The 20,680-nt window shown below is 42.2% G+C and overlaps 1 protein-coding gene across 1 annotated transcript in view; it reads right to left on the minus strand.

The window, feature by feature from the left end:
• Positions 1 to 472: 472 nt before the first annotated feature.
• Positions 473 to 20,680, minus strand: part of C9 (complement C9) — a 63,135-nt gene continuing 42,927 nt past the window's right edge. Inside the window, exons 8-11 of the mRNA XM_075588572.1 lie at positions 17,933 to 18,061; positions 14,952 to 15,130; positions 9,699 to 9,927; positions 473 to 867 (exon numbers count right to left, since the gene is read on the minus strand). Of these exons, the coding sequence (XP_075444687.1) occupies positions 710 to 867; positions 9,699 to 9,927; positions 14,952 to 15,130; positions 17,933 to 18,061 (695 nt within the window). The 3' untranslated portion in view covers positions 473 to 709. The remainder of the gene's footprint in view (positions 868 to 9,698; positions 9,928 to 14,951; positions 15,131 to 17,932; positions 18,062 to 20,680) is intronic.

Raw genomic sequence — 20,680 nt, forward strand, 5'->3', positions numbered from 1 at the left:
TGAAATGTGTTCCCATGTTAAAGATTGCCTGGAGGTAATTGAAAACCAATCACCGGTGCTTAATGTTACAGATAGAGGGACAAAAGGTTTATAAACTGCTGTCCACCCATATATCCTTTGTCTTCGTTTGCTGATACGGTTACCTGATATCACCTGAATGATTTCCTGATTGCTGAGAGAAATGCTACATCATACTTCTCATTCCCCAACCCCACTGTAAGTGTACTTCTTGTTTGTTACTGTATTATCTGTTGTGTTCACCTTTATCCTAAGGAATAAATACAATTAATTATATCTTAAGCCTCGTTCAGTTCAAACCCAGTTATTTTTGTGTAATATTAATAAGCCTGTGGAAGCTATCGTCACACATAGTGCGAATATTTATGTTGGATACTTCCAAACAAAGTAAAAAAATAATACATTTGCATGTAATGGGCATTCAACTCCCACTCATGAACATACAAAACATCCATTTCACCAAAAACTTTTTTTTTAATGACTTTGCATCCTCAATATACCAAGGTTTAATTAGGGCAAGCTTGACACGCCTTGCTTTACACTGGCACTTGTATATTGTATTTTATTGTTTCAGCTGTTATGATTTTACATTATTCCTTGGCCTTATACAATGGGTAACATTTTCATTGCGGGAGTGGGAAGAAAACAGTTACACAAATGTAATATTTTTAAAGCACAAAGAGCCTTTTCTTTAACAGGGCACTTTCTTGACACTGTCTCCTTGGCACTGTGAGCCACCGGGTTGCGGAGCAGGGTTGTTACATTGTCGTGTTTGGGTTCGTTCTCCACCAATGCAAGAGGATGAAGCAGACCAGCATCCCCACTGTCCATCAATAGGTTGATTTGGCTCTGTGAACGGAAAGCATAACACAGTCCTTATAACTTCTCCATGATGTACTTAGTAAACATTCAGTATTCAGAAGTTAGATTAACTAACACATTTCTGCTTGCAGGCACAGTTCTAAATTACTCATTTAATGGATCCAGTAACAAATCTAGAACAGTACCATACGGTATATAATAAAATAGTACCATGTATTCTGCAGCAGTACAATACAATTATTGCTTCATGCAAAAAAAGTGCTACATTTAAGCCTTTATCCCTAATTGTGGCTCAATAATTATGTTGACATAGGTCAATAAAGACATACAATACTGTATATGTCATTTGAGTGTGCATTTGTTTTATGGTGTTACTTGGCTGGCATTTCTTTCATTTATATTTGGGGCTGTGTAGTTGGCATCAGATTGATCCCAATAATGGAAAGTCTGTTTCTTTTCAAAGTCACAATTCCTTAAGATTATAATTGTGTTTTACAATGGAAACGTAATTACAAAAACGTACTGTACTTGCTGTCCCAATGATTGGCTTTAGTAATATGTCTATTGATATTCAGATTTTCTGTCGGATACTTAAATATTTCTGCAGAAAATGGGATTCATTCCAAGAAAACCCTTGAATGTTCTACAAGTACAGTAGAACCTGTCATGCAATGGTGGAAGAAGATATTGTGATGGACATGCAACTGAGAAGGGTCCCATTGTAGCACAAAAATGTTGCTTGATGTTTTTACAGTTTAAGGCTGTTGTGTTCTCATATTAACAACGAACATGCATATTTTGTTTATGGCTGTTTAGTTATCTTTTATCAAAAGCTTTTGTTTTTCAAAAAATGTATAATGTCAGGCCTGAGATGGTAAGGATTCTGCCCGATCCGTGCCGGGTTTGTCTGGGCGAGGTGTCTCTCATGATCTCTGAGCAGTTTCCCTTGGAGAGATACGGCTCGCGCTACCTCAGCGGGGTCCATTATTGGCCGAGCAAAATGTGGCGGTGCTCGTCTCAAATCAGGAAGCGGACCCGCAGGGCTGAGGTAGGGATGCAGAAAATCGACAAGAACCCAAGGACAGAGTCCTATTATACTACCCGTAGTCGGTAATCAGGCAGAGGTCAGGGCTGGCAGCCATGGTGCAGAATCCAGGCGACACGCAAAAGGTCAGGGCAGGCAGAAGCAGTGAGGTCGGGATCACAGGCCGGGGTATGCAACAAAGGAATTCAAACAGGCAACAGGGAAAGGTGTGACAACAAAGACCGACAGGAGTAGCAAAACGTAGAACTTTGCTCGGCGACTACCACTGGGAACTGCAGCCTTAGGCTAGGTACCTACTGCCTGCTGTAGCGGGCGCTATGGCATGTGCGCTGCAGGGACAAGAACCGGCCCTCAATGAGGCTGGGTCCACTACCTACATTGGCCACCGTGCTGCACGGCCAGATTTTTCTGGACAGGAAAACTGTGTTCAGGACTTGCGACGGAGCGCTGTCCACACCCCCCGATGGTTAAGCCAATGAGGGTGAACCTGCCGGGTGATATCATGGCCGCGCCCCCACCACACCCCTTGTCTTTCCCCCTGCAGCTCTGCACAGACCAGGGAACAGAGCTCCACGTGCCGCCAGCTTGGCAGGTGCGTGTGTGGCGCCGACACCGGAGCCGTAGCCTTATATAACAGGCTGCCAGTAACCAAAATGGCCTAACTGAGGAGAAAGAGCAGGCAACCTGGAAAACTAGAACTACCGCAAAACCCGGCACGGATCGGGCAGAATTCTTACAGAGATGCATTGGATGTTAATAAATGTTGCCCCTTTCTCTCGACCAAAGGGAGACACACGGTGTAAATAGCGGAATCGGACATTTAATTGTGGCCATCTCGCCACGACCCAGTCTCCGCAGGCGTACGGCCACCGAGGGACCCTTTGCTGCAGCCGCTCTGCGGATGGACACTCAGCCATTGGCCACTTTACCAATAAGGTAAGTTAATTTAAGGGGTTTTAGTGGTTAGGCTAGAGGGTTAAGGATTGGGGTTTTAAGGTGAGGGGTTAGATTTTTAGGGTAGGGTATTACAGTAAAGGATTAAGGTTTGTAGTGTAGGAGATTAGGGTAAAGGGTTAAGGTTTGTAGGGTACGGGATTAGAGTAGGGGTTTAAGGGTAAGGGATTCTCTGGTAAGGGGTTAAGGTTAGCGTATTAGGGGTTAAGAGTAGGATTTTTTAGAGTAAGGTGTAAGGTTAGAGGCTTACCATGACTGTGAAGGAGATTTGGTCATTGCAAAACAGCCTCGACCAAATGTCCTACACCGGTAATGGTAATGGTACCAGGGAACCAGTTACACAGTTATATCTCATGCATACTATTTTACTACACTGCAAAATAACCGTATCCCTCCATTACTTTCCAGGCCTCAAACAAAAGGCAGCACTAGTCTTTTTCTCTGAAGGACAGTGCATAGCATGCTTATGAACACTGAAACTGCACGTTTGGTCACACCTCATTGGCATCCATGGTTGTCCCCAAACACCTCCATCATAGTGTTCATTAGGACTGTAGTTCTGGCCTTTGTCAAATATCTTACTCTACTCCTCTCAATCTAACCAAGCCCTAACTGTGTCAGCCTCCAACTTGTAATTTACTATGCGAGGCATTAACTCATAACTTTAGTACCTCAAGAATTTCCTCAGCTCAGGTGGGCTGAGTCGTATATTATTGGGTGGGTGGTGGCTAACTCCCCCATCCATTTACATATCATGTTCTTATCAGAGAGGGTATGCTTAAGAATGTAACTTTTAATGATTACCCACATAGGCTCAGACACACAAAACTCTGTTAATGACTTAGTGAGGCGTTAACTTAAGTATCTTCAAAGCTCACTAACGTACGGTAAGTGCTATTTTCATTAGTGCTGATGATTTGGAAAAGAGGTGTTCCCTCTAACAACGCATATCCACAGAGCACCGCTATAATTAACGCATGGATTTAATGATGCGTTAGTTAGGTCAGACGTGAAGATGGTGTTAGCTCCCTCCAGATATGCATTCACAACAAAGTGCTCCTTGCTCAGCTTTAGTGATCAAATGCTGGTAAATGAGGTGCAAAACAGGAAAGAACCAATGGTAGTAAAAGTGAATTATTAATTACTACTATTACTCTATTTCTACTGATTATGAGAGTGCAGCATACAGTGATTTTTCTCTGTAATTTGCCATTAGCTCCCTCCAGATTCTGAAATATGGGTTTTGCAGGAGAGGGGGGAGAGAGGCATAGAAAGGTGGGGGGTGGGGAGGGGGAAGGAGAAGGAGAGAGGGATGGAAGTGAGAGAGGGAGGAGAGAGAGATAGCACTTGGGACACTTCTAAAATAGATCTATTTCGCTCCACAGCCATATTTCAGGGTCTGGAGGGAGGTAATGCCACTTTTAGGTATAACAGGCGTAACTCGAGTTATGTTATGCTAACATAAGACAGTGCTAATTTAACATGCCGTTAAACCTATGCTAATGTTAAGCATACTGTGTGATACTGTATGATAACTCACGGCCGTGGTTTATGCATATACTTAGCTTTGTAGATTTGTATATTGGCGTTAACCTCTGGGAACATAACGTCATGACTGCTTTTGATAATATGATGTTATGATCCTGACTTAACAGAGTTTTGTTGATCTGGCCTATAGACGTTAACCCTGTGTAGCCCACATAGGGGAACTACACTACTCTTTACTTATTATACTTTCACCAGTGGGGGATTATTAGGGACATCATTTATCACCAATAATTAGCATCATAGGCATTAACCTTTGTAGTATTTCATAACCCATGATCAATATCATACACCTTACACTTAGTGGCCCAGTGAGGGAGGCCGGCATACTGTAAGGTTTCCGGGATGCCAGTTCCAGTACTTTGATAATTCTCTTGTGGGAGTATTCACTGTAAACCTAATTTGAAAGGGGAAGTCCCTTCAGTCCTGGAAATTCTGGTTCAAGTGGGCTAATAATAAAGGCCTCCTTCTTATCACTTTGAAGAGAAAACAGCAGCTATTTTAAATGTGGTAAACTCCTGTTAATTTATAATCAAATATTGATGAGAACTACCACAAAATCTAAATGAAAGAAAAAAAAAAAACCAGGAAGCAGGTTGTACTTTCAATTCTCATGACCACACTGGTTTTTGCTTAGCAGGTTTATAACAGTTTAGTAACTCAAAAAAACCCCCACTACAGCTAAAGTACTGAAGGTGAGGTGCTCACTAGGTAATACTAAGCGGATACAAAAGTACAGGTAACCTAGTTTCTAAGCCCTCAATCACTGATGATGATATATGAAGTAATTAAAATTAGTTTAATTGTTACAAATGAATATAAAATGTTGGGTATTAAAATCAGACAACACTCGTGTAGTGACTATGATCGTTATGTTAGTAATGTATAGGTGCTTACGATCATACAAAAGTGTAAACTTGATGACTCAAATAAGTCATTGTGTAGGGTTCTATAAATATAGAGAAGCCCTATGTTAAAGGCATAAAAGGGAGGGGTGAGTACACACACATCTTTCATCCTGCAAGAAACATACCAATAAATCTTGTTCCACAGTTTTGTCACAATGTGGAATTTCTCATAGTGTGGCACTCATTGAAACAATAAAATAATGTTGCAACTATGTTGTCTTGCTTCAAACACACTCCTTGTGTGAAATGTGTGTTGCTTGAATGAAAGCTGCAGATCAAATTAAATGCATCTACACTGATCTTGTAGACATATCAGTGCGGATGTCAATGCTGAGGTGTATATGAACAGCACAGGAGCTGATAAAGATCAAAGTAGATATCTAATTGTAGCTTAATTAGGTGCACACTCCTACATCTACGCTGATTGTGTTGATATTGTCAGTGGAGAAGTGCTTAAAACAATCTGAATATTGTTCTGAAAATAAAGAGAGTAAACCTACTTCTTTCGAAAGGAGCCACAGCAGGGTAAGAAGATTGGTATCTGGTCCCCAAAATAGAGCGTTCTACTCTCAATAGTATCCCCAGCAAAGGCGCTACAAGTGTGTAAGTGAAGACTTTGGCGCAGGACTTCGCAACTACCTATCAGTCATATGTACCTCTCTGCATACATCCACGCTGATAATGTTCTTAGGATCAGCGCAGATGTAGGAGCGCGCTGTCATTTACAAGTGGTTACAAAATCCACGATCTAAAGATAAACCCTTTATTGTGATATATATTTGCACTTCCAGTGACATCCGCACTGATAACAATTAGATCTCTGCAGGTGATCAAGGAGTGTGTTTGAAGCAAGACAACCACCGGTGGCGCATCACCACCGATGACAGGCTGTCTCTCTCATCATCCGACGAGGACTGCAATGGCACATCCGCTGGGGAGTTGCCTCCGGGCCTTGCGGCACCGCCAGTGGGTATAGGTATGAAACGGGCTCGCTCTGGTACCTCCACTGCGGTCACGCTCTCCTCCGTCGGGGCATCTCTTGGTAACTGGGCCTGGGTCCCTACCGCAGGGGTGATATATGGGACCAGGGCAGCTTTCGCATCTGCCTCCTCCACTTCGATCAGCGTCGCTGGAGAGGCATCTCGCGGGGTCACTATTATAGGGCATGGCTCGATAAGCCAGAGGTAGAACGTGCCACACTGTTGGCACCGTGCCGTTGTACTTGGGGCCGATCCGGGTGACCTGCATTGGACGCACAGGCACCGCAGATATTCGCGGCCATGAACCTCGACTACCAGGAGGCCTCCTGGAAGCTAAGTCATTACGCTTAAGTCAGCCGTCTTTTGCGCAGGGGTTGATTCGCTCAGCTTACTGGTTTCACACTTAGCTCCTTCTCCTTCACCAGTCAAGCAGAAGTGAAGTTCCTCAGCCTCACTTCCTGTCCCTCCTTCTGCTCGGGGGGACTGTTGGGATTGGTTCTTGGCATGCCCCCTCCCTCTGGTGGAAACTGGAGGAGGGGCACTCTCTCTTTGGGTGACGTGGCTTCGTCCTTTGGCCAGTCACTGCACAGGTGGGTACGGCCACAGCTTTCGCGCCGCTCCCTTCTTTTAGCTGGGGTTCTGGTTTTGGCACCAAACCCTTGCACATCTCTCACCACACTTCTCGTGCAGCCTGCTTGCACGCAGCACGTGCGCGATCTAGGCTTGGCGGGAGTTGCCATTTTGGATTGTCTGCAACCCGCGTTGCAGTGAATGGGGTAGCAGTCGCCATTTTAACCTCCTCCATGCCCCGCAGAGCACATGTATCTCTCGCCACCATCTTTAGTAAGCCCTCTAAGCCCACGATAGCACTACTCTCAGTGCCTATGGTGCAACTCGTTCCTAGACACTTACTACTCTGAATGGTGCTCTAACCAGTGAATATAATGCATGGCATACCCCAGGCTAGGCAGAACTCTCTCCTTGTACACCACACTCACTGACGGTTCATTACAAGCACTCTGTGGTGTGTTTTCTGGATACTGGCTAGTGTACTTGGCATTCCTAAGTACTTGGCATCAACCTACTTTTGGCCACTCATAGTGCAGACCCTATGCTGAACTCCCTGACCTCTGTTAACAGGCTACCCCCACAGGAATCCTACACTATCTGCTTCAAGGCGACTAGAACAGCTATTGCCTAATGTACCCAAATTTACATCACCCTCTTAGGGCACCTAGGGTGTACTGTGCGAGAGGACTGTCTCTCCTGACTACCCCTAGTCTTCAAAAATGCCTATCCTTCTGCAGCACTTGCTTTGAAAGTGTACATACTACTTTCAGCTCTGCTTCGCTGAAAACCTGTCCTGATTATCTCAGCAGTGCCTCCAACTATAACCCATGGACCTCCACCCTGTCGCAGATCGGGCCCCCTAAGGTGTTCTGGGGTCTGGCTACATGTTTCTGTGTGGTGCATACCTGCTGGCAACAAGAGAGCCTGAGTCTCCCGCGATGACATGGGGGACAACAGGACAGGTTACTGGGGTGGATGCCTTCGTTCTCCTTCAATGGTGCAGCGCCTCCATCTGTAGTAAGCCCGAGGAATACGGGGTGGAATCCCTACCACAGAAATCCCCCTCCCAGGGATGAGAGATTCCAGGCTCACACAAGGTTCTCTTTAAACAGCAGACTCCTTTATTCAGTCTCCTGCAGCAGCAGACAGGTACAGTTGATTTACAATGCCACCAGCTGTTCTCCTTAGTGATGGTCCCTGCCTCCACTCTGGACCCAAGGGCCATCCAGAGTGGGGCTAGCTCTTCCCTCACCCCCTAAGCAGGGTGAGAGGTATTTGGTCCACCTCAATATATTCTGTCAGCTCTACTCATAAGCTGCTCACTCCTCTCCTCCCTATCACTAACTGACTGATTGTCAGACCCTCTAAATAGGAAATGCACTGCTCTATATGATATCAGCAGGCACCGCCCCTGTGCCTCTTGATTGGACACACGGTCAGGTGACCTACCTCCACCATTCAGGGCAAGAGCTTGAAGTGGGGGAAACCCATGATAACTCCTGGCAACCTGCCCTTAGAAGGGATTATACCAGGAGGAGGATAGAACTATAGCCCCATTTCTTACCAGGGCTACATATAATATATATATATATATATATATATTATAAATTGCAAAGCCAGTACAACCAGCTTCACACTGATGAGACCCAAAAGGTAGAAACAGCTGTCTGTGGATAGGTTTTATTTATTTATTTATAAAATGTTTTACCAGGAACTAATAAATTGAGAGTTACGTTTCGTTTTCAAGTATGTCCTGGGCATAGAGTTAAGACAAATAATACATGGTTACAAATACAGTTACATAAGTGAACAGGGTATACATTATATACAAGACATTGCATGCACAGTTAAAGAAAAGATATATTATAGGCTTATGAAACATATATATTTTTTTAAATGTGCATGCAGCTTTACTGGCTTTGCATCAAAATCCAGGCTGTGCTGAAAGCTGTGTAATTGCAGTCAGCATATGCTTATAAGGGTTCCATGTAAAAATGGATGTGAGGCAAAAGGTGACCATGTGTGCTCATTTGCATGTAATTTCCCAGAATCCCTTGCTGCAGTGGAAGCACGGTATGCTAGGTGATAATGGCGAAAAGCAGGGTTGCAGACCTGTCTAAGACATGTGAATGTGCTCACAAGTGATCTTTTTATTTGATATATATATATATATACACAGCTCAACCCCCTTACAACGCTGTGCTTGGGGTTCAAAGAATCACATCGCGTTATAAGCAGATCGCGTTAGAAATAATGTACAATTGTATGCATTGTACAATAAAGTATTTAAGATACCAATAATCGTGTTGTAGAGTATTCAAAAATACGAAAATTGGGAGCCACGCTTGCAGCGCGTTATAAGCGGATTCGTGTTGTAACGGATCGCGTTAAAACGGGGTTGAGCTGTATATATATATATATATGTCTCTTTTTAGCAACTTTAACTGGGAACAGGATATGTTGCTGTTTATTTTATATATCTTTTATATATCTTCATGTATAACATAAGAGAATTTAGCCCATGTTAAGAACTTTTAGATAACATTGCTTGAGCCTCTTCGTTTCATCAACCACTACTTTACTGCAGTAGTACTCAGTGGTTCTTTATCCAACATAGACTAGTTTCAGAGATAGGCACACTGTACTTCAGGAAAAATGTTTGTGCTGTCCAGCATTGGAAATTAGAAATGATTTTAGGTCTTTTGAACCATGCTACAGTATTTAATCTATTTTAAACAAACAGTGGAAGAGGATAACTCACGCATTATAAACTCTTTACAATCGATAATGATGATCTGTATATAGCTAATTTAAGACATAACACATTGGTTGGTCCTGTTCGAGACAATGACTTACTTGCATAGAGCTCTGACTTGGGACTCTGGCATGCAATACCTTGAAAATAGACCGTGCATTTACACATGCATTCACCGTCTATTAACATGACTGTGCCACCATTGTGACAAGGTCGACATTTGCACACATTAAATTCATCAAGGTAATCTTCAATTGCGGTTTCTAAATGTTGTTTCTTTGTGTGAGCATCTTTCACATCAACTGGAATAAGGGTGTAAATAGGAGAGGGCTGCAGGGGTGGAAAAGGAACTTGTTATAACACTGTATAAAACAGTCGCACACAAGATTTGACTTCAAACATGATAATGTAATAACACAATACATATGTTATAATACAGTGGATTATCTGTGTCAGTGTTTTGGTTTGATCTGCACTTATTTTGTTTCTTTTGTTAGTCCTCCCCAAATTGGGCTTTAAATTATACTATCTGTATGGTTCCCCCTGCTAAATTTGTGGATGTCAAAATGAAATAGAAATGTATCCCATCTACATTTCACGGTAATAATTTCAATGGTCACTGGAAGATGTTTTCAGATAAGGTATGGTAGAAAAAAGTAACCTTTGAGTATTTGGAAGAAAGCCATCCTGGCGGCTCTGGGAGTGTAAATAAACTCTGTTATCTTTAAAGCAGCGGTCCAAGCTGCGTTTTCTTTTTTTCTTTTCTCCCATTATTATGTGCATTAAAACAATCCACGCAATGATAAGTAATTCGCAAAGTTGCCGATCTATCCGTTCTCCTGTGATCGATCGGCGAAGATTTGGCTTGGGGGTTCACTTAATGCCTGTCAGTGCAGCAGAAGTGGACCAAAGATGCAAAGTTCTGTGTGGATGGTCAGTGTGACCAGGCTGTCACTAGATACAATGGTGCACAGCTAGAGAGGGCAGGGCTCAAAAAGGGGCGTGTCAGAGCCTGTTTCAGAAGAGGATGTGACTTTGTAAATGGTTGCTAGAGAAACAAAAAATGCTTGTTACATTATAATACATTAAAAATGACAGAGTTGTTTAAGAAAAATCCTACAAGTATTTTCTCATAGAACAGAACTGATTTATTTAAAAAAAACACGTAGGATATAGCTTGGTCTGCAGCTTTAAAACTTTTCTTCTTCAAAACATTTAGCTTTTCCTAGTGTGTATTTATTGGGGAGAAAACATTTATACTAGAACTTCTGATTATGTTTTATGCATGGACGGTACAATTTTTTTAAATGCACTGTATTTTTAACCCTCCAGCTGTAAAATACTGCAACGAAAAAACATCTGCAGCAAGGAGTTTATGTAGCCTGTCTTACTGCGAAGAGATCCACATTTTAGGAAATAATAAACTGTGATGTCTGAATACTTTTGATCATTCAAATTGAAAGCTGTCCAGCAGGGGTAGATCTGCGGTGCTCCAAGTCTAGGAGAGACCTTGATTTATTTACCCCACACTCCACAAAAAGAAAGGGGAGTAAATGTAAAATATATCTAGAAAATACAATTTTGGGGGTTAAGAGGTTGACATGTAGGATTTTTTTAGAGTTATATGTTACATTGTGGTCTGATTGGTATGATACTGTACACAGCAGAACTAAGATACAGAAGGTTCCACACTAATCCCTCTGATTTCAACTTCTTCTAATACAAACACAACTAAAGGCAACTGCACACTCCACAGGTGGGGGATGCACCTGCCCTCATGTTAGGTTCATGTTATATATGTTATACTGTACATGTTATCGGACAAGGGCTGTTTCAGACTACATTGTATAACATCTACTCCTTAGTGGGGTCATCGAGGTCATCGAGGGTCATCAAAAAGCGAAATAACCAAATGGTAATGTACAGGTTAATAAAAGCTTCAATCAGACTTAGAACTTTTGCAACTTATATTGACAGATTTATTATAAATCATTCTTCCTGGCAGTGCACAGGTTATTAAGAATTCATATTAGTGTAGGGACCCTTGAAATGTGGTCTGCCGTGAAGTTTGGCTCAAGGGCTTACAACAATTTGGCCAAAATGTTAAACTAAAAGACCATTTTATTTATTAGTTATTTATACATTTATATTTAGGCACTGTACCGTATATAAGTTTTTCTGGATCTGCACTGAGCTTTGTCTGTGTTTTATGTTATGTCTCTGGTTTTAAATACATATTGCCATGCTCAGTAGCACTCCTCTGTGAAACTTATATGCTTATATATATGTTGTGGGTATTTTGGGGGTTCAATTTGAGCTTGTAGGTGTTCTGTATGTTTTATAATTCTTGTGCAGCTAGTCTTGGCTGTTTTGGAGGGTGGCAACCTCCTATCCAATTGAAGCTCACTCCCTCCCACATTTAAATGGTTAAAAGCTCACTCCATGGCATCTCCAACTATCAGGGAAACTTGCCTGCATGCAGTGTGATTGTGACAAATCTATTACAGAGTGCTTTTCCTGGTAATGTACAGGTTAATAAAAGCTTCAATCAGACTTAGAACTTTTGCAACTTATATTGACAGATTTATTATAAATCATTCTTCCTGGCAGTGCACAGGTTATTAAGAATTTATATTAGTGTAGGGACCCTTGAAACGTGGTCTGCCGTGAAGTTTGGCTCAAGGGCTTACAACAATTTGGCCAAAATGTTAAACTAAAAGACCATTTTATTTATTAGTTATTTATACATGTATATTTAGGCACTGTACCGTATATAAGTTTTTCTGGATGTGCACTGAGCTTTGTCTGTGTTTTATGTTATGTCTCTGGTTTTAAATAACCAAATAAACACAATTATGTATGTAAGTATTATTTTAACCTTAAAAATATATTTATTTAACTTAACATGAAAGCAACTTCAATTGTTATTTTTTATAAACATATCTAAGATGCATTTTTCTTTGTAATATTTGTACACTTCGTTATGTAAACTGTAGATTGTCACCCTGGGACCCGGAACAGATGTCCCTACTCTCCCCCTTGTCGGTGAGCTGGATCTCTGTGCCCTTCTGCGCAGCCTATCAGGCTGTGCTCAGGGTAGTTGTCCCGCTCACCCTGCCCTAATACCGCCCCTGCATTCTATTTTCCGTTCCTGGAACATCCCAATTACTGACATACTTAGAGTTTTCGTTGTCAATGTTCTTCTCCCATTTGGGGAAACAAAACAGCTTGCAAACCATGGGCTAATAGAAAGCCACAACGGATAACCATGTGGCTTCCTATTGAATGAATAGTTGAAATGTTTGGTCAGATTGCTGCTTTAATACCTGTAAAACTTTCAGTGACCAGTGATCTGCATACTGTAATTTCTGACTTGTATTGGCTATTATGAAACAGCAGGTCACATTACTGGAATTTGATAGTACTTCCTGACTAATTAATAAAATGTATTAAAGAACTCTAAAATTGTATTGTTTTGAACTCTAAAATGGTATTGTTTTTTAGCCAGACATTCTGCACTTCCCAGTCCAAGACTGCCACCATGTGGTAAAAAGTGGAACCAAAGCAGAAACCTAAACTACAATATAGGGTGCAGATCCACAACTCATTGCTATTGATGGGCCAATATCAAAATCATACTGGCTGTTCTTTTCCCTTAGGTTAATGCATATCCACAAAGGTAATGATAACCAAAAACAACTGTTGTACAGTATCTCAGCTGTGTACCTTTATGTGCAGAGGTATCTCTCTATGTATTGTATAAAGGTGTGTTTGGGAAGGTATATAAAAGAGGTTGACAAACTCAGTCCTCAAGACCCACCAACCAGCCAGGTTTTAAGGATGTCCCTGCTTCAGCACAGCTGGCTCAATCAAAATGAGTGGTCCACTGATTGAGCCATATGTGCCGGGGTATCCTTAATACCTGCTTATTGATATCCTTAAAACCTGGCCTGTTGGTGGCTCTTGAACAGGAGAAAAGCCAAAAAGCTGCCGAGTCGCACCACCAAAGGTAACGAAGGGAGAGAGGGTGTGACTGTATATGAAAAGATCTCCAATTTATTGTAAAAAGCGGAGAACAGAAGGTCACACTGACATGTTTCGCTCAAAGCGCTTTCTTTGAAACGTGTCAGTGTGAGCTTCTGTTCTTCGCTTTTTACAATAAACGGAAGATGTTTCCGGTGGGGGCGACGCCGCAGCTTTTTGGCTTTTCTCCTGCGCACTTGATTCTCACGGCCCTGCACACCGGATACACCCTACAAGTGTGGAATTCTCCCAAGTTACCAGAGCAATCAACAGGTGACAACACATCATTCTCTGTGAGTATTTGCTCATAAGTGTGGGCTGAGTTTTGTGTATATCACATCAGTAGAGAAATTATATACGCCAATTATATGGTCCTGGCTGATGTATACTCTTAATAGAGTTTGAGCCTGTAGGCGTTATCATCCTTTTTGTAACCAGTCACACGAGGAGAGCTGATTTATGGACACTTTGTAATGGCTGTATTCAATGTACTTCTTATTACTCTAAGAAAAGTGTTTGGTTAGATCTTTTTCTCACTTCGTTGTGTGATTCTTTATCCTTTCAAGCCCCAGTTCTCCATTTCACAGGGAAATCTATCAATTGGTGGCTCTTGAAGACTATGACGGAAGACACCTTTTGGGCCAGGCTTTCCATATCTTCTAAAATCAAATTTAAAACGACACAGCCTCTATTACATCTCAGCCCTGATCCCCATATATATACACCTAAATGCCCTCTTCTCAGGACATCCACCTCTCCTCCTGCCTTATCACCTCCTCTAACTTCTGCCTACAAGACCTCTCCTGTGCTATCCCCTCTCTCTGGAATGACCCACCACGCACCATCAGACTCTCCCCTAGCTTTCAGACATTTAAAAACTCCCTGTGCTGGGCTCCCTGCTGCCCCGGGGTCACTTATCATAGCTTCACCCTCCAACACCCCGTCGGCAGCCCTGATAGAGATAGTGTATAGCTGAGTAAAAATTGTTAAAAGAATATATGCTTTAAAGTGGGATTTTGCTGCTTTTTCTCTGTGAAGATATTCTGAACGACTGCTTATTTTTCATTGACCAGAGCTCTGAATGATTAATTGATGTCACCGAGCAGACCAATAATTATTGCCGTAAGAAAACAGGAGAAAGAACAAGCAGAAGGGAAAACTAATGAGAGTGCCGTTCCGTTGGGTAATGAACCCTACATATAAACACTCATTTACCATACTGTCCCTTTTATGATAACACCCAAACCCTATAGCTTTCTTTCTGTCAAAATTGGTAGAAATATTGCATTCATTTTTAGTCACTAGGCTGGCAAAGAAAGACGACACCTTACCTTTTGTTTTATTAGTACTGGGGCATCTACTAAGGAAGTTGCCCATTTAACATAGTCTTCTACATCAATCTCTTTGTGTTTCTTAACAAGGTTTTCATCGAGAAGTGTTGCAAAATTTACAGTTCCTCCCTCAACAAAAGAGATGATGTTTTCAATCACACCAGAACTATTGGCTCCGCCTATAAATATAAGGGCAGAGAAACATGATATTGTGGAAGTGAGACAGCTTCAGCACTCGGAAGTTGTTTCCGCTTTATTTCTCAGTTTATATAATTGTTTATTCTGTTTTGACATTACAATGGTGGATATGTATTTACTTTATATAATAAAGCCATGTAGATTCATTCACTAAATGAAAGTACCATTATCACAAGGGGGAAAGGCACTAAAAATCAATGGAGTTACTGTATGCTACAGATATTTTTTATCAATGTGCTCTTATTTATTTTTTTATTCTGCCAAAGGGAGCTGACATTCAGGCCCATATTTACTAAAACATCTTCTACCCATAAGGCACCTTCTGGTGCGGGAGTACATCTTATTACATATTCTTACTACAGCTTACATAGAGCTTACTTATAAGCTATAAGGTCACTTTCAGCGCTGGAAGGGGACTTATGGCAGAAACCTGCTTAGCAAATATAGGCCTCAGAGCTTTAAAACTAGACACAACAAGGTTATGGTGGGAACAGAGAGAACACCCACAACTGTGCATGTCTTGTACAGGTCACGGAACCTGCTTCCTTCACTTGATTGTGACATGTCATACAACCACTAAACTGGCGACATGCAAATGAGAAAGTGTAGGCATGCTGCATTTATATTTCCATCCATTTTCTACATGGATTCCCCAAAGCTTTTGCATTACGCTGCTTCACCTCGTACTTCCCTGTGCCAGGCTTAGTTATACAAACTGTGTAACAGAATGGGACTCTTGGCTGCGGCCACTTGGCCATGACCAAATCGCCATTGGCGCTCTGCCACCACGCCATCAGGACAATTTCACCTCGGGTCACCTCGCCGCCGGTCACATCGCCGCCACCCGTCATTTTGAAATGTCACTGGAATCGGAGCATCTCCCCAGCCGCAGGGAACAGCCGCAGACCTCCCCCTCTCCCCAGGTTCCGCCGCCGCTTTGCTGGCATTTGTGAGCACCCAGCCAGGAGACATTTTTTTTTATTTCCCGCTCGCAAATGCCCGCGGAGTGGTGGTGCCTGGGAAGGTGGGGAAATCTGCGGCTGTTCCCTGCGGCTGGGGAGATCCTCCGAGTCCAAGGACATTTAAAAATGGTGGCAAGGTGAATTGTCCTGGTAGCAGAGAACCGGTGGTGATTTGGTTGCGGCCAAGTGGCCGTGGCCAAATGTCCTAGACTACTGTGTAATGCAGCAGGTACTCATCTTCACAGTTCTTGATATGTATGGCCTTATTCTATATTGTCCGAAGCATCCATTTGGGCAGTGTACGGCTGAAAATCCCTGAATGGCTGCTTCGGACTACATAGAATTACCCTCTTAGAGTATTTTTTAGGAAGCTGTAAGGACTAACATTTTAGTTAGAGAGCTGTTGAAAGTGGGGTATGTTTGTGATCTTCCTCAAAGACTTGTAACACACTGGCACTCATTTCCCTTTAAGATTAAACGATCTTCTTTATTATTACAATCTAAAATCATAGTAACGCAGGTGCTACACACGCAAACTAAATGCACAGGGTTTTGGGGGTCTCCCTTTTCACCCTGTGCCCACAATTTAGTTTAGTGAATACAACCTGATGAAGGGGGAAACCCCCGAAACCGTGTGTGTTTCATTTGCTGTGTGTAGCATTTGCGTTATTATGATTTTGCATTATAACAGTAAAGAAGATATTTTAATCTAAAATGAAGACAAGTGCCAGGTTGTTACGTCTTTCGGGAACTTTGCTGTTATGCTGTGACCGGTGGCAGTGATTTCTGTTATGCTGTGACCGGTGGCAGTGATTGCTTTAATGCTGTGACTGGTGGCAATGGTTGCTGTTATACTGTGACTGGTGGCAGTGATTTCTGTTATGCTGTGACCGGTGGCAGTGATTGCTTTAATGCTGTGACTGGTGGCAATGGTTGCTGTTATACTGTGACTGGTGGTAGTGGTTGCTGTTATACTGTGACTGGTTGCAGTGGTTGCTGTTATATTGTGACTTGTGGCAGTGATTCCTGTTATACTGTGACTGGTAGCAGTGGTTGCTGTTGAGCTGTGACTGGTGGCAGTGGTTGCTGTTATGTTGTGACTGGTGGCAGTGGTTGCTGTTATGTTGTGACTGGTGGCAGTGGTTACTGTTATGCTGTGTCCTGTGGCAGTGGTTGCTATTATGCTGTGACTAGTAGCAGTGGTTGCTGTTATGCTGTGACTGGTGGCAGTGGTTGCTGTTTTGCTGTGACTGGTGGCAGTGGTTGCTGTTATGCTGTTACCTGTGGCAGTGGTTGCTGTTATGCTGTGACTGGTGGCAGTGATTGCTTTAATGCTGTGACTGGTGGCAGTGATTGCTTTAATGCTGTGACTGGTGGCAGTGGTTGCTGTTATGCTGTGACTGGTGGCAGTGGTTGCTTTAATGCTGTGACTGGTGGCAGTGGTTGCTGTTATGCTGTGACTGGTGGCAGTGATTGCTTTAATGCTGTGACTGGTGGCAGTGATTGCTGTTATGCTGTGACCGGTGACAGTCGTTGCTTTAACGCTGGGCAATGGGCACCTCTTCACCTATGGAAAAGGGATTTGCTTGAGTGGGTATCAACTATGTATGTGATCTGATGGCAATTTGCCCAATTATATTATGATTCCAGTATTACCAGAGCAGTGACAAATAATTGCTGTATCATGAGTTTCATTTTTCTGGTCAATTATCTGTGACAAAGAATAGGCAAATATGATCTACCTTAAATCCTTTTGGGATTGCGTTGGACTGAATCCATTGTTCAAACAAAATTAAAAAGTAATATAACTGTAACACTCACCACTTGATTGTGTACCAGTTTTATCACAGTTATTGTTTTTTATTTGAGCTTTGCCATCAATATCTTTGTCTTGTAGATTTATGTCAACATTATATCCTAGACAGTCTGTTACGTCTTTTGCAGTTATTTCTGTAATTAAAAGTAGAAAGCAATATAATATTTCTGCAGTGAGCAGACAGTGAACTGAATATGATATAGAGATAACATACATATATAGCGATAACAGTATTTATTTTAAACTATAGCGCTAAAGCCCAAATCTCAACTGAGTTGTGGGTATATAGTGATCCCAGTTTTTGCTTTCCTTGCAACTGGATTCCCCTGCCAAATAAAAGTTATATAATTTCTCACCCATGCTGCATGACTGAGCAGAATGCTAGCAGCTTACTTTGAGACTACTTATTTGAACATATTTAAATTCCTCCATAGAGTCTACCCAGCCCTGCTCTAGATTGCATCCTGCATTCCCGAAGTATGTTTGGTTTGTGGGAACCATTATTTTGACTGTTACTATCATAATGTATGGAACCGTCGGAGGTAACATGGAAACCCACAGAAGACTGAAATAAGTAAAAACTGATGGAAAACAAAATGGAGTCTTCAAAATGTGCTAAACCACAAAGCTATGGTACCTAGGGGAACAAACAAACCAGGGGGCAATAAGAGTAAAGGGAATAACAAACCAACTAAAGTTAGCTGCAAGGACTGCAGTGCTACATACATGATAAAGCAATGGTAACAGGGAACAAACAAAAAGCATAGGGCAATAAGGGCAAAGGAAATGACAAGACAAAAACAAGAAGGTACCTGTAGATCTGCAGAACTACAAGCTACTGTAGATGAAAGTGAATAGGGAAAGACGCAGAGATACTGTAGGGAGCAGATAATAACCAGACTGGGTGTGGTTTATGTACACTAAGCCAAGATGGCTGCTGGCCTCATGGAAATTCATAGCCCTGACCAGTTCTGGCCTGAACTTGACGCCTCTGTGTGCCCCTACAGGTCTACGAGGAGTACTGTGGCCGAGAATCTTGACAGTTACCATATGCTAATTTGGTTAAGCCTGTTCTTTTACCTTTCTGGCATTATGCCCTGCCCTGATGATCCCTTCCTCTGAGAGGTCCCAGTGCCCCTTTTCTAAATTTCTGGCATTTCTGTTTAACCCCCACTGTTCTCATCATGTCTAGCTCTTTGCATCTCTCCTAATGACCAGCCCAGCCAACCTGCCTTAGTTTTACCACCATGCCCTTTGCGGGCTAAGGGATTTCTGCCCGTAGTGTACTGCCCTTTTGCCAAGATGTTTTGGAGGCTAACTAGCATCAATAATCTGGCACTATGGACCCTTCCCTTTGTTCTCCCAAGCATATTACTATCTCTGTGCAGCCCTCTCCTACAAAGCTTATTTGGTAAACTGGCGACATCTCGGGAGGCTTTTCATGGCTTTCTCGGCCACCTCACTATATTAGGCAAACATTTCTTGACGGGGCATAGTCTTTGCAAGGATTAAATTATATAAAATCGCAGTAATCATCTTAATTCATTCAGCTTTACTTTCTTTAGTATTCCCGAGGAAGGGTGGTGCGACAGCCATAGTTTCTTACATGACTAGCTAACAGTATGCCGGTCTTATAATGAGTATTTTTACTCTCCATGAGTTAGAAGGTTTAACAATACAGTACTTTGGGCTGTAGACTACATACGTATACTGTGGAGGCTAAGATAAAGGCCATAGCTTTTTAAATAATAAACTGTCCAAACCTCTTAAACTGTCCTGCATATGTGCATATAAAAATCACAAGCCCGATGTTCTGTGTTAGGCCTTATAAGTTTAAATAAGAGGAGCAGCACACTTTTGAGCGTAGGAAAGGACAGTTGTGGTGCCAGTTGGGGTTCATAAAACTTGCAATAATTTATATAGCTCAGAAACAAATTACTAATCAAGAATTGTGTCATTATTCATCAACACATTATCTAATTTATAGTGGGTACAAAATTGTGGTTGAAACATATTCCAGCTTCACATTGCAAAGCCAATATAACTACTGTATGCTCGGAATGATGGGACCCAAAGGATTGAAACAGCTGTCTGTGAGTAAGTTTACTGGCTCTGCACTTCTTTAAACCAGGCTGTGCTGAAAAGCTGTGTAATACTGTAGCATAAGCTTATAGGGGTCCGGGTTAAAATTGACATGAACCAAATGGTGACGCTATGTGCGTATTTGCATGTCATTTCCCAGAATCCCTGGAGGCAGGGAAATGCTAAGAAATAATGGTGAAAAGTAGGGCTGCAGATCTGTCTGAGATGTGAATGCGCTAACAAAGGTAACACATTGTGTGCCCATTTGCATGTAATTTCCCAGAATCCCGTGCTGCAGTGGAAGCACTGTATGCTAGGTGATAATGATGAAAGGCAGGGTTGCAGACCTCTCTACAACATAGGGAGAAGGAGTGGCTCAGTGAGTAAAGACACTGACTGGCACTGAGTTTGGAGCAAGGCAACCTGGTTCAATTCCTGGTGTCAGCTCCTTGTGACCTTGGGCAAGTCACTTTATCTCCCTGTGCCTCAGGCACCAAAAACATAGATTGTAAGCTCCATGGGGCAGGGACCTGTGCCTGCAAAATGTCTCTGAAAAGTGCTACGTAAGACTAGCAGCGCTATACAAGAACATGCTATTATTATATGAATGTGCTCACAAGTGATATTCTTTATTGGCTATATATATATATCCTCCAATATTTTTTAAATTA

This window comes from Ascaphus truei, chromosome 1 (genome assembly GCF_040206685.1).
Source record: "Ascaphus truei isolate aAscTru1 chromosome 1, aAscTru1.hap1, whole genome shotgun sequence".
Classification (NCBI taxonomy): Eukaryota; Metazoa; Chordata; class Amphibia; order Anura; family Ascaphidae; genus Ascaphus; species Ascaphus truei.